General features: G+C 59.6%; 1 protein-coding gene across 4 annotated transcripts; it reads left to right on the top strand.

Annotated features, from left to right (window-relative positions):
* Positions 1–2,433: 2,433 nt before the first annotated feature.
* Positions 2,434–13,625, top strand: PCGF2 (polycomb group ring finger 2). Of its 4 annotated transcripts, none has more exons than XM_036339175.1 (11): positions 2,435–2,561; positions 8,410–8,560; positions 9,177–9,273; positions 9,535–9,590; positions 9,678–9,728; positions 9,957–10,065; positions 10,227–10,281; positions 10,372–10,467; positions 11,361–11,441; positions 11,932–12,040; positions 12,191–13,625. In XM_036339175.1, exons 2-11 carry the CDS (start codon positions 8,449–8,451, stop codon positions 12,307–12,309), a joined length of 885 nt encoding a protein of 294 aa, XP_036195068.1. In that variant the 5' UTR covers positions 2,435–2,561; positions 8,410–8,448; the 3' UTR covers positions 12,310–13,625. The 4 variants fall into 4 exon arrangements, with proteins under 4 accessions (XP_036195066.1, XP_036195068.1, XP_036195067.1 ...); XM_036339174.1 differs by having other exon boundaries at positions 2,436–2,561; positions 12,188–13,625; XM_036339173.1 differs by having other exon boundaries at positions 2,434–2,561; positions 11,932–13,625.
* Positions 13,626–13,825: the final 200 nt, after the last annotated feature.

Genomic DNA, 13,825 nt, shown 5'->3' on the forward strand with positions numbered 1-13,825 from the left:
CCCCACTTTTTTTGGAGCCCCCACTTTTATGAAAGAGCTAAGCAAAGGACTCTCAAGCCATTCTATTCCATGTCTGGTCTCTTTTCAAGATTGGGCTCACAGGAGGCCTCTTCTGAAGGCCCTTGCCAGTGAGCACCCTCCCTGCCCCGCTCTCACACGCTGGTGGGGGACACGGAAGGGAACACAGTGCCATGGGAGCTCACCAGACGGGCTGTGTGACCCTCCGGATTTGCCCCCATGAGTCTGTGAGTGCCCTGCCCAGGAGAGCCCGGCTCATCAGCGTTCTGTGCCCTGTGCCCAGCGCAGTACTTGCATTGACACAGGACAGGTGCTTCTTTGTCCGAACACTAGACACATTCAGATGTGGGGAAGGTTGAGTCGGAAGATTCTCCTGCTAAACCAGAAAGGCCAGGGGTATGGGGACCTGCTGCCTAGGACAGAAATGATGCAAGTTTTCGTGAGTAATGGGGTCTTCAGCATGCTCCTTCTGTCTTGTGGTTTGCTCCTGGCTGGTGCTTGATAATTGAGGAATAAGTGAATGGATCCCAGGTGAGCACCGAGCCCGGTATCCCTTCTAGCCGCACCCAGGATCAAAGAACCGCCCCCCCCCATACACACGCAACCAAGGGCAGCCCCTGGATGCTCGTGTGCACTGAGGGTGGGACTGAGAAATCGAAGCCCCTACAGGTTGCTCTTGCTCCGGATCTTCTAGCCCCAAAGGAGTGGCAGACCAAGCGTCCTTGCTGCGCTCCCCTCCCCAAAGGGCGACTCCGGGACAGAAGAGGATGCGTGGGTCTTCCCTGGCAGAGTCCAAGGTTCACGCGACACACTTGCCCTAGGGACAGGGGGTGCATCCATCCCCAGAACCCCCTTTCCCAGAGGGGCGGCAAACTCCTGGTCTTTGCATGCAAATAGTATGGAGCAGGTGACCAGGCCCGCCCCCCTCGCCCTCCTCTCCCCGCCCCCACTCGGCCAGGGTGGGCTGAAGGCTGAAGCTGGGGTCACTTGGCGGCCAAAGGGTGACCCTGGTCTCTGGCCAGCGAGTGAAAGCATGCAGCCCGCGGACGCCAGCTTCGGGGCGACCTGGCCTGCGAGCGAGAAGGGGAGGAGGAGGCAGGCGCTCCGAGGCTGGCCGAAGAGTCGTCCCCCAATTTGCTAACTCGAGCGAGCCACCGCCAGCGCACTTAATGGCGTTTCTGGCCGGAGGATCGCGCTCTTTGGAGGGACAGACACAGTGACCATCCCCAACAAATCTCGACGAACGAATAAGCGAATCGACCGTCTTCATGAGGCAGGCCCGCGGGCGTCGCCGAAACGTAGTATCGATTAGCTCCCCCGGCGCCACCGCCGCCCCCCCTCCCGGCTGGTCCAAGCCTTGCTCCTCCTCCCTCTCCCCCGCCCCCCCGGCGGATCCCCCGGGGACCGGAGCCCGCACCCTCGGCGGGAGCGAGGTCGCGGCCGCCGGGAGGGAGGCGCACCCACCGCGCCGAGCGCGCAGCACGGTCCCCGCCGCGGCGCACACTGCGGGCACCGGCGCGAGGCGGGGAAACGCGCGGGCCCACCTTCCAGCCCGGCGCCGGGATTTCTCGCTTATTCGGGCCGCTCGCACTCGGCCCGGTGGTTGAGTCCCGGGCCCGGGGCCCGAGTCTCCCCGCCCAGGTGGCGTCCCACTTTCCCCCACACCCGGGGCGCCAGTCTCCACCACGGCGCCCCAGCCCCTCGCCACGAGACCCCCCCCCGCGCCTCTCCCTCCGTCCCCAGGCGGGTTGCTCCCTCGAGGCGCCCCGGCTGGGGCCCGGGTGCTGCGTTTCAGAGCCGGCGACCGGGCCGCCGAGAGGGGCGAGGAGGGCGGGGAGGACCGCGCCTGCAGATGCAGTTGTTATTTTTAAGGGGATCTTATTCGAGTGAATGGAAAGGGCCCAGACGCGTGGACGCGGAGGCGTCGCGTCCCTCGCCCGAGCCCAGCGCCCCTTAGCCGAGGCTGGAGGCCGGCAAAGCGAGCCACAGCGCGTGGAGCCCCGTCTTGATGTCACCATTTTCTAGGCGCCCCAACTAGGGGTGGGGATCGCAGGGTCAGGGGGTGGGGGGCGCACATGCGTTTCCCGGGGGGAGGAGTGAGCTGCAGAGACGAGGCTCCTTCCTCCAGGGTCGGGCTGTCTGGGAAGGGTAAAGGGCTGTCCTACTTTAGGGGGCCTGGTCCCGGGGGTGGGGGGGTGCAGCCGCGAGAGCCCCTACCCCCTCCTCCTCGGCCCCTCTCCGCAAACACCCTAAAGGAATGAGGTCACGTGGTGCGTAGTGGGCGGGACCTACTCTTGTCTGGAGGAAAAAAGCCATTTTGTCCCCCCCCCCAGCCCCGGTCCCTCCCCTCCCCCTTCCCCTCCCCTCCCCCTCTCCTCCCCTCCCCTCTCTTCCTCCCACCCCGAGCCGCTTTCGCAAACTCCTTTCTTACCGAAGGTTTCTCCCCTCCCGCCGCCCGAGCGAGCGGCACGGCTGGGGTCCCCCTCCCCTCCCTTCCCTCCCTCCCATCCCCCCTCCCCGAGACCCACAGACCCCGCACCCAGGTAAGCGGACACGGACTGCCCTTCCCTTTCCGCCTCCGACCCCGTAACCGCCTGGGGCCGGGCCGGGGCCGGCGCATCCTCTCCCCATCCCCGCGGGAGGAGGGCGCCGCGGGCCGGGCCTGCTGCTCGGTCTGCGTCCCACCCCCGCCGGCCCTGGTCCGGCTCGCGCGGCCCGCCTTCCTTTCTCCCGTTTTTCTCTCCCCTTTCCCTTCTTTCCCTTCCAAGATGGCCGAAGCCGACTCCCCTTTTCGCGATTTGGCGTCTCCCTGGACCACCACCTCTTTGTGCCGCCGCTGCGTCCTCAACCTGCCCCCGAGGTGGCGAGGGGGAGGGTCCGAGGCAGCCACAAAGGCTCTGGGGCTCCGTGTGGGGTGGGTTTCTGCCCGGCTGCCCCCCCAGACCCGGAGCTGCCCCGGCTCTGCCCCACGGCCCCCCTCGGCCTGGGGAGGGGTCGCTCTCTGTTTTTTCTTGGGGGACCCCCCGGGCGTCGTGGACGCGCAAAGACCGGAGACCGGGAGGAAGAAGGGGACATGCTTTTTTATGGCTGCGGGGCCGGGGGAGGGCGCTCTTTCCTGCCCGGGGCCCGGTGCTCTCGGGCACCTCCCCCAGCCGGTCCCTTTCCCCCCAGTCCCTGGACTGGGCGCCCCGCCCCCGCCCAGCCCCCTAAGCTGGGCCCCGCGGAAAGTTTGGCTCCAGGGAGGACGGGAGCGGCCCCCGGGCCACTGGGGTCTCTGGTCCTCTGACCCAGCTCCGGGGGCGGAGGGGGTAGAATGGAAATGCGGGGGAAGGTTGATCGCGGCCTTTCCTATCGCCAGCGGAGGCGGGAGGGGTCTGACCGACTGCCCCTTCCTTCCCCAGGTCCTCCTGCTGCTAGCTGGGGGGGGGGGGGGGGTGCGGGGAGGCCTGGGCGAGTAGACACCCCTGCCCTTCCTGTCTTCGCGTTGGGCCCAGGCATGCCTCCCCCCTCCCCCAAGCCCCCATCTGCCCAGAATCGCTCCGGATGGCTGGAAGAGGCCGGGGTGGTGAATTTGCCTGTAAATATTGTGGAAGTGCCCCCGGTCTTTGTCTCTCAAGAGTTTCCCCTTAATCCCCTACCCTCACCCCTGTTGCCTCAGTCTCTCCAGGGCTTCCTGTAGGGGGGAGGGGAGGGGGCGTCCCTTGGTCGCCTCCCACTTCATTCTGATGCCTTCCTCTCTGGGCCTCTTGCAGTTTGCATCTGTTCCTGAAACTCTTTCTCGCCTTCCTCCCCCTTCCACTCTGTTCCAAGGTGTTAGCACTTGGAAAAGAAGCATAAAGCCGGCTCTGTTGGTGAGGTTTTCCCAGGGGTTCCCTCCTTTGGAGTTGGGGGTTGCGTTCGTTCTTAGAGCCGTCTTTGGAATGAGGCAGGGAACAGACCTGGGACTTAGCGTCCAGACACTGTGTAGCTGGGTGGGGTTCAAGTTGAAGTCCTGGGGGGGGGGGGGGGGGGCGGTCAGGAAGGAAGGAGGCTCTCTGCTGCCCTGGCCCTGCCAGAGAGATCTTGGTGGATGGAGCTGTTGCCATGGAAATGGAGACAATCTGAACAGGAAGAGGTTATATCTTGGTGCAGGTCAGGTGCCCACCCCACTCTTCCAGGCTCTGGCCCCCAGAGTGGAGGTGAGGAGCCGCACTGTCTTTGTTGCCAGGAGACCTGTGTTATAATTTACACTGGGTGGGCCAGGGATGCACAAAAGGCTAGTGTGTGTTTGCAGCTCTGGTTTCAGCCGGGGATGGCTGTCAGACTGTGTGCTCCTGGATGGGGATGGAGGTGGCTATATGCATCTGGCAAATGTGGGCCGGGCTCTGGTCTGGCCCTGTGTGATGGGGTGTGTCTGTGCGTGTGTCTGGCCAAGTATCTGTCTGGCTGTGTGTGTGTGTGTGTGTGTGCGCGCGCGCGCGCACGTGCTGTGTCTCTGGCCTTGTGTGTAGTGAGTGTGAGAGAGATGGAGGAGGTGTGTCTGGCTCTGTGTGTATATTTTGGGTTTTTGTCTTTGTTTGATCTTCGGAAGCTAGGAGGTGGGGAAGGGAGGGAGGATGGAGTGAGCCCAGCACCAGGAGGCTAGAAGCCTTTTTTTTAGTGCTCTTGGTGGAGAGCAGATCCTCATCCAGGAAGATTGAGGGGTTGACCGTGCTCCCAGGTGGATGCCCACGTGCCTCCCACATCCATGGGGCTCACACAGTTGCACCTACACTGTTGGGAGAGGAAAGGACTCCTAGATCCTGGGGTCTGAGTCTTGACAGTGCACTCTGGCTCGCTGTGCTTCTGGACAGCCTCAGTTTCCCCATCTGCACCATGGAAGGGGGATGAGGGCTCTGCTGCCTCTTCGTGCTTCAAGGTGAGAATGTGTGCTGATTGTCATCTTTGGCCAGACTGTGACCCGTCCCAGGAGGCTCACCGAGTGGTCTGTCTTCCAGGGAACGTGGCGTCCTACATCCCCTTCCTGGGTGGAGGAAGGCCAGGCTTATTGGCCGAGGTGCCAGTGTGTAAGGAGCACTGCACTGGGAGCCGGTCTAGTCCTAGGACTGCCACTGTGTTGCTGTGTAACCTTAGACAAGCCACTGCTTTCTGAGTTTCTCCGTCTGTAAAATGAAATGATGGACAAGATGCTTTCTAAGACTCCCTCTCCCTCTGCGATTCTAGACGTCTGGATGTGTGACCTTGAGTGACTTTTCCCAAGACCTGGGGGTTTTCCGGTGAGGGAGTCGGGCCCCTTTCATTTGGAGGAAAAGCAGAGCGAAGAACGCTGCACCTGTGCACCCAAAGGCGCAGAGGGGCTCTGGGTTGTCAGGGATCGGCTGTTTCTGCAGGGGAGCGTGAAAGGAACTGATGGCAAGAGAGGCCTAAATCTTGGGGGAGCTTCCGGAAAGAGCTTGGTTAAAACAAAGAGATGCAGGGTGGTCTTTATTAGTAGGGGACTTTGAGGACGAGGAAAGACAGATGCCAGGCTTGAGAGGCAAGGAGGAGTGGGAATTGGGTGCTGGTCAATCTCCTTTCCTGTCTCTGTAGCCGAGACCAGGGGCTCCAGGGGCTCCCAGGCCAGAAGCATGGGCCGCCCAACGGTTGTGCCCTTGTAAAGCCAGTGGTTTGGGGACAGGAGACACTGAGGGACTTGGCCCCGGTTGGGGGAAGGCATTGGAGGTGGGTGATGGTACTCAGGCCCACTGTGGGGATATGGTTGGGGCTGACCTGGTAGAGCCCCCAGAACTCCACACAGGCCACTTCCTAGTGGCCCTTGGTTTCTCTTTTCTGCTTCTTGGATTTGTCTCTCCTTCTCTGTTCCCTTGGGCTATTCCCATCTCCCAGCCTCTTTCTTTTTTCCTTTTTTTTTTTTTTTTGATATATTTTTATTGATTTCAGAGAGGAAGGGAGAGGGAGATAGAAACACCAATGATGAGAGAGAATCACTGATCGGCTGCCTCCTGCAAGCCCCGCACTGGGGATCGAGCCCACAACCCGACACCTTGACCGGAATCAAACCTGGGACCCTTCAGTCTGCAGGCCGATGCTCTATCCACTGAGCCAAACCGGCCAGGGCTCCCCGCCTCTTTTTTAAAGTGGTGATGCTGACGGTCCAGCCACCTATCACCCCACTTCCTTCTGCTTCTCACAACACACCAGCCAGTTGCAGCTGGGGAGGAATTGGGTGTCCGTTGTAGGGCCCTGAGGCTTCCTGGTGGGGGGATGAGATGGGGAGGAGGTCCTTGGGGGAACAGGTAACCATGGCAATCAGGTGAGGAACCAATCCTGGCTTCTCCCCAGCCCCAGAGGTAACAATCTGAGAGTCTGGGGATGGGGTGGGTGGAGCAAGGAGAGTCACAGCGGGGCTCATGTCTTAAACGGGAGACACGGGAACATTTCATTCCTCTATAGACACCACAGCTCTCTCCTTCACCTGCACATCTAGAAAGGACCATGGGGGATACTCAGTCTGAAGGCTCACAAATGCTCATGGGAGGGAGAGGGTGAGGGTTAAGGCCATGTGCCCAGGAGCTCCTGTGTGTTGAGCCCATAGTCTGCTTGGCAGCAACTAGATGGGAATTCTTAACAGCAAGTGTCTGAAAACACAAGCGTGTGAATGAGGCGGCCAGGCAGTGTGAAGCGCTACGTGTTTGTGTGCATGCACGTGTGTATGTGAGAGAAGGAGAAGGGGGTGTGCCATTCACTGATGGCAACCTGGACCCCCCAGCATTATCAGAGCCCCAAACGCTTTGTTCCTGGCTGTGCACGCACACGGGTGCATTTGGACGCAGACACAGACACGTAGTCATGCGAAGTACCTTTGGAGGCCCAGACGGCACGTATGCATCTGAACTTACACACACCCAGTGAGACGGCCACTCAGAGTTTGTTCTTTCCTCTGGATGGTTGTAATAATATTTGGGCATCTTGCCAGGAACGAAGTTACCATGGAAACAACCAAACAGTGGAGTCACCAGCAAGCCTGCTGCATAATTGTGAAGGGGGAACCCGTGCAGGGAAGGCAGAAGGCGTCCACCCTGTGTGTGGCCAGAGCCGCCTTCCGCTGCCGGGCCTGCGGGTCTCAGCCGCTGCCTCCCTGCTGTCTGGCTCTCTGGGCTGGTTCGCTTGCTTGTTCCGCTCTGTCTGCCCTGCTTGTTGGTGTTTCTCCCGTGTGTGGCCTTTGTGTCTCTCCATCTCTTTCGGGGCCTGGCCAGCCTCTGTGGGCTGTTTGGGTCCTGGCCAAACTCATCCTGGGGTCTCTATAGAAACTGCTGATCCCGGCTGTGAATTTCTGGTCCTAGAAAACCCAATGCGGTGTCTTTAGAAACGTTTCTGGAAAGGAGAGAAGGGTGTGTGTTGTAAAGGAGCGTCCGGACTTGGCCACCCTCTCAGGCCCCACCCCTGGGGCTTTCACTCTGGGAAAGAGGAAGAAGGGAGGGGCCACCCCTCCTCTGTGCAGCTTTGATGTTTTTATGTCAAGAAGAACATCAGCCAAGCCAGAGCTGGGCTTTGCCTGACCTCCCGGGACCCTGCCAGAGCCTGGCTGGGTGCTCAGGTGGGCTGGGGACAGGGAACTCTGTGCCCAGGCTTGGCAGGCATCTCCGAGTCTGTGGCAGGTGGCAGAGGAGGTGTCACCAGGTGGGAGGTGGTGGGTGGCAGTGCCCACGTGGGGACATCACTGCGTGTGCATGGGGCGGGGCCCTGGATGTGTGTGCTTGTGGGCGCAGGTGGAGCTGCGTGTTCCTCAGTGTTTCAGGCCTGGAACCTTCGTGGTCAGTAGACTTCCAGGTTGCTGCTCTGGGGCCGGGGCTGGATGCAGAGCCAGAGGGCAAGTGTTGGGGGGCCCCTTCAAACTTCCAGCTGCCTGGAGGAGGAGCGGACGGGATGCAAGGAGGGTAGGATGGAGTAGAAAGACCAAGTCAGGGGCCTTGCCTCTGGAGGGGGCGGAAGGGGCAGGGACAATTTATTCTTTCTCTTCTTTTATTTTCTGGAGGTCTAGCTTATTTGAGTTTCCTCCTAGCTCCTAGCACTCACTTGAGTGAATATGAATTGGGATTACGGGGATATTTTAAAAGTCTGTTCTCTTCCATCTTCCTGCCTCCCCCCCCCACCCCCCCCCCCGTCCTTTGGAAAGTTGGGCAGTACTTCCTGTGGTCTAACCTCAGTCTTTCCTGCTGCTCCTGAGGTGGAGCTGATCTTGTTGCTCGAGGTGGGGTGACCCTCCAGAGCCGCCGGCACCCAGTAAACACCCAGAGGGGGCCAAAAAGAACCGGGCCCTGACGTGCACCCAATCCAAGGTCGAGAGGAAGGGCCTTGGCTGCAGAGAGTTTGTTGGATCTCTGGGTTGCTAATTCCACTTTTACTTCCCAGGGTGACGGTCCCCAGCCCCCCAGCCCCCTCCCCGGCATCATGCATCGGACCACACGGATCAAAATCACGGAGCTGAACCCTCACCTCATGTGCGCCCTCTGTGGGGGGTACTTCATCGATGCCACTACCATCGTGGAGTGCTTGCATTCCTGTGAGTTGGGTGGAGGGGCTGCCTCTCAGGATGGGCAGCTTCTGCCTAGGTTGGGGGGGAGGGAGGGCGGCACTGCCCAGGGAAGGCGGAGCACAGACCCTGCCCTGAAAAGTGAACATGTCTCTGACTGGTGGGGTGGGGGGGTCCCCAGGTCACAGGGAGGCTGCCTGGGAGGGGAGACTGGAGGTTGCAACCCAGAGTTCTTCCAGGGACTTCATCTGAAATCTCCGTGGCTGAAATGTCACCCCCTGAAGACGCAGGTGCCCCCTGGTGTGCACTGTGGCCTCAGGGGTAAAGGTCAAGGGCCCCGGGAGATGTGTAGCCGGCCGGCTGTTGTTTTGTACTCCATGAGGGGAGCTTGGGACTTGGGGCTCACCATATACACGACACATGACACCGGCCTAATCCACACACATAGACACATAAGATTGTCCTCTGCCAAGGACGGGTACGGGGCGTCTGCCCTCTCTGAGAACACGACCACGTTGGCCCTCTGAACGGGCCTGAACTGCTGGACAAGGTGGAGAAGGGAGACCTGAACCTGAACGGAGGGGCTGGGGGCTGGGCCTGGTTACCAAGGGGGCTCTGACTCCTCCCTCTCTCCATATCCCCCAAGTCTGCAAAACCTGCATCGTGCGCTACCTGGAGACCAACAAGTACTGCCCCATGTGTGACGTGCAGGTGCATAAAACCCGGCCGCTGCTGAGCATCAGGTGGGCCTGGCGCTGCCCCTCCAGCCCCTGCGAGCCTCCGGGTCTGCTCCCCTCTGTCCCTCCCTCCTTGTTCCTGTACCCCAGGTGGCGGGTGCGGGGAAGCCCTGGGCCTGTTCCCTCCCTCTGGGTTGTCTCCAGCTGAGAAGTAGTGGAGGGTAGCGACCAGGCTCTGAATCTAAGGAAGGGAGGTGCGAAGTGGGGTTCCTGGCCGGGGAGATCGGGGAGAGGGTTGTTGACAGGGTCCTGTATGTTTTCTTCCAGAGCTGACAAGACCCTCCAAGACATAGTCTACAAATTGGTCCCTGGGCTTTTTAAAGGTATCCACACACCCTCCCTCCTCCTGCCCTGCCCCCCCTTTCCCAGCCTGTTGCTCCCTCCTCACCCTGTTTCCTTCCCTCCTTCAGATGAGATGAAACGGCGGCGAGATTTCTATGCAGCGTACCCCCTGACGGAAGGTGAGTTCATGTGTCTGCTCCCAGGCCTGGGACCGTGTGAGTGTGAGTGTGGCTCTGCCCAGGCCTGAGGGCTGGGTGCACTGGGCTGTCCATCCTTCATGCATGACCACGCCATCTCCTTGGCTCAGAGGGTGGCTGGGCTCACCCCACTGGGCTCTGAGATTCTGGGCCCTTGGTGGGGCTCCTTTCCCCCACCCTAGGCAGCCCCCCGGTTTTCTCCTTTTGCAGTCCCCAACGGCTCCAATGAGGACCGTGGTGAGGTGCTGGAGCAGGAGAAGGGGGCTCTGAGTGATGATGAGATTGTCAGCCTCTCTATCGAGTTCTATGAAACAGTCAGGCAAGTCTGTCCTATGCCTGGTCCTTTTGGGGTCCTAGGCTGGGTCGCCCCTTCTCCCACCCAGCCCCACTCCCCTGGAAGGGAGGGTCTTCTGGATGTGTGTACTGGGGAATCCTGCCTGAACCAGGGTCTCCCTAGCTTCGTTGTACCTCCTCCCCCAGGGACCGGGAGGAGAAGAAGGGCCCCTTGGAGAATGGAGACGGGGACAAGGAGAAGGTGAGTGCTGGGGCCTGCCCAGGAGTGGGATGTGGGCTGGGAGAGAGTGCCTGGGTGGCCCATAGCCCTTGGGTGCCTCTCCCCTGGCAGACAGGGGTGCGCTTCCTGCGATGTCCAGCAGCCATGACCGTCATGCATCTCGCCAAGTTTCTCCGCAACAAGATGGATGTGCCCAGCAAGTACAAGGTGAGTCCCTGGGCCCTTTAAAGAAAGTGAGTGTCTGTGGGCGGGTGTGTCTGACAGTCTGTGCATCCCAGCCATTGTTCAGGGCGGGCTGGGTGTCACCAAGGGCCTACCTGGTTGTGTAATTGAGCCCGAGTAGACAGGTAATTGAAACCAAGATTAGGGTGGGGCAGTCTGCATCTGTTGAAACCAGTGTGCAGACTACATGGGAACCAGGTGGTGTGTGTGTGTGTGTGTGTGTGTAAAAGCACAGGGACTTACTTGTCTGGGGCCAGCTGGCTGAAGGAAGGCCAGTCTGAAATTCTAACAGAACTCCAGGGCATTGCTTCTTAAACTTGAATGTGCCGGTGAGCCCTTAGACTAGCGGTCTTGTTAAAATGCAGATTGATTCAGTAGATTCTGCATCTCCTGCAAGCTCCCAGGTGCTGCCAATGCCACTGGTCTACGGAGCACACGTTGAGTTTCCAGGGTCTAGGACAGTGGACCCCAAACTTTATGTCAGAATCACGTGGGGAGCTTTAAGACTCAACTCCTATCTTCACAGCTAAACAAGCTCTAGATCAGTGGTTCTCAACCTTGGCTGCACATGAGAATCACCTGGGAATCTTTTCAAAATCCTGATTTCTGGGCCTCATCCTCCGGAAATTCTGTTTCTTTGTTATGGGGTGAGGCCACAACATTAGTAACAAAGAAACAGGATTTCCGGAGGATGAGGCCCAGAAATCAGGATTTTAAAAAAAGATTCCCAGGTGATTCCAATGTGCAGCCAAGGTTGAGAACCACTGCTCTAGATGGAAGCATTGGCATTTTTTAAAGCTCCCTGGGTGCGGCCCGTGCTCCGCCAGATCCCGCTCACCTGGGCCTTTTCTCTGCCCGTGGTGTTCGCCCTCCTCCAGGTGGAGGTTCTTTACGAGGACGAGCCGCTGAAGGAATACTACACCCTCATGGACATCGCCTACATCTACCCCTGGCGGCGGGTGAGCAGGGCTGGGAGGGGACCCCTGCAGGTCGGGCATTGGTCTGTGCCCACAGGGACCGCATGAGCCACCCTGCTGTAACCACAGACAGACAGCTCCTCTCTCGTCCCAGGAGCTGGCCGTGCCCGGGGTAGCCCGCCTCGGGCTCTCTCGCACGGAGCTCCCACCCTCCGGAGAGAAGACCTCTGGGCAGATGACGTGCCCCAATTTGGGGTCGGGAAAGAGGGTCTGGTGGCTGCGGAGGAGTAAATGTTGCTTTCTGCTCGGCCTCCTCTCTTCTCTCCAGTCTCTGGTCTCACACGTTCTCTCTGGGTCTGGAGCCCGGCTCTCCGGCCTGGCTCTCTCAGTCGCGAGGTCTCGCTTTCCCTCGGTCCTCCTACACTGCTGGGTCTTTCTAGGGCTTGAGCTTTTCCTTTCTTCCTCGTTGGGCAGGAGGGGGTGAAGGTGGGTGGCTGCCTGGTTAGCCTCTCTCCCCCCACTCTCCCTGCAGAACGGCCCTCTCCCCCTCAAGTACCGGGTCCAGCCAGCCTGCAAGCGGCTCACCTTGCCTACAGCACCCACCCCCTCCGAGGGCACCAACACCAGTGGGGCATCAGAGTGTGAGTCAGTCAGCGACAAGGCTCCCAGCCCTGCCACCCTGCCGGCCACCTCCTCCTCCCTGCCTAGCCCAGCCACCCCCTCCCATGGCTCTCCCAGCTCCCATGGGCCCCCAGCCACCCATCCTACCTCCCCCACTCCCCCTTCAGCAGCCAGTGGGGTCAGCACAGCTACCAACGGGGGCGCCTCGAACTGCCTGCAGACACCATCCTCCACCAGCAGGGGGCGCAAGATGACTGTCAATGGAGCTCCTGTGCCCCCCTTAACTTGAGGAAAGGGACCTTTCCCTCCTTTTCCAGCCATGCCTCTCCACCCCTCCACTTTTTCTGGGCTCCTGTTTCCACCTCTTCTACTTTCCCCAGCTCCTCCCACCTTAGGGGTGGGGGGTGGGTTTTATAAATAAATCTCTCTCTATATATATGTACATAGGAAAAACCAAATATACATACTTATTTTCTATGGACCAACCAGATTAATTTAAATGCCACAGGAAACAAACTTTGTGTGTGTGTGTATGTGTAGGGGATGGGTGTTCATTTTGAAGGGGTCTTGTGTAATTTGCTCTACTCTATTTTTGGGGGTACCTGAAAGTGGACTGGAGGGGCCACTTGAAGCTCAGTAAAGCTTTGCCCCATCCTCCTTCTGTTTCCCAAGGCAGATGGGGTGTTGCAGGGCCCACCAGCCCCCAAAGCTTTAGGCACAACTCTTAACTGGCTGTGTATGGGTCCACCCTCTCTTTCTCTCTCCATCTTGGCTGCTGTTGTGCCCCGACCCAACCGGCCCCCCACCCCCTCATGTTGAATGTCCAGAGACTTGCTAAGACAGTGCCTTTTACAAATGCAGTTTATCCCCTGGTTTTGGGGAACGAGTGGGTGGTGGAGATGGTATCTCCCTTACCTCCTCCTCATGCAGTGGAAACTTTGTGCAAAGCGTAGCTAGTTCTGCCCTTTTTTGTTTTTTCCCCTGTGTGTGTGTGTGTGTGTGGCCTTTGCACCGTTTTCCTTGTGGAAGAGAAGATTTCGGGCCATGGGAGGCCTCCGCCCTTGAAATCCCTCTGTGGCTCTAGCATTGTGAACCACTTCAGCCCCGGGTCCCCCTACCCCCACCCAGGCACCCACACCAGCCAGCCTGGTGGTAGAATCTCACTTGGGGACCTGGAGTGGAGAGGTGGAGTGGGGTGAACCTCAGACAAGCACAGACCCCAGATTTCGCTAAAGGCGAACAGCCCTCCAGTCCTCTCCCCACCCCCAGCTGAGGCCCAGTCAGGAAAGAGCCTCGGGGGCACCTGAAAGCACAAGACAGACACGTGTAAGCTCTGTCCTCAGCTCCATCCTGAGAGGTCAGTGGACCACCCCTGAGGGGCAGGCCCCGGGAGCTCCCTGCCTACCCGTTTTCTTCCAATGTACATAGGTCAGATCGGGGAGGAGGCAAGACTCTGTCACAACCTAGGTGTCTGGGTCGGGTCCCCCCAGTGGGTTTGTCTGTGTTTGCACCTGGTCCGCTGTCTGAGGTGCTATGACTGTACCCTCCTCCTACCCTGGGACATTTGCATCTCCTGGCTTTGTAATAAATGCTGCATATTCTCCAGAGCCTCTAGTTCTTTGGGGCAGAGGGGACAGGGAGAGGATGGGTGGGTCCCCTGGCCTCCTCATACCTCTCGTCTCTAGGCTCAGCATGCCTTGGAATAAACCATATGGAATAAACCAGAATGGCCTCTCTCCTGTGGCCCGTCTGGTACCCCCAGACCAGGGTTAGGAGCCAGAGCGGGGGTATGCCCTGTGCCCCCC

This window comes from Myotis myotis, unplaced genomic scaffold (assembly GCF_014108235.1).
Source record: "Myotis myotis isolate mMyoMyo1 unplaced genomic scaffold, mMyoMyo1.p scaffold_m19_p_17, whole genome shotgun sequence".
NCBI lineage: Eukaryota > Metazoa > Chordata > Mammalia > Chiroptera > Vespertilionidae > Myotis > Myotis myotis.

What these genes read in the sequence shown, in the direction of transcription:
- PCGF2 (XM_036339173.1), top strand. Translation starts at nt 8,449, where the DNA reads ATGCATCGGACCACACGGATCAAAATCACGGAGCTGAACCCTCACCTC. An exon ending in CGGCCGCTGCTGAGCATCAG is followed by an intron (nt 9,274 to 9,534) that starts GTGGGCCTGGCG and finishes GTTTTCTTCCAG; the next exon opens with AGCTGACAAGACCCTCCAAG. An exon ending in ATGTGCCCAGCAAGTACAAG is followed by an intron (nt 10,468 to 11,360) that starts GTGAGTCCCTGG and finishes GCCCTCCTCCAG; the next exon opens with GTGGAGGTTCTTTACGAGGA.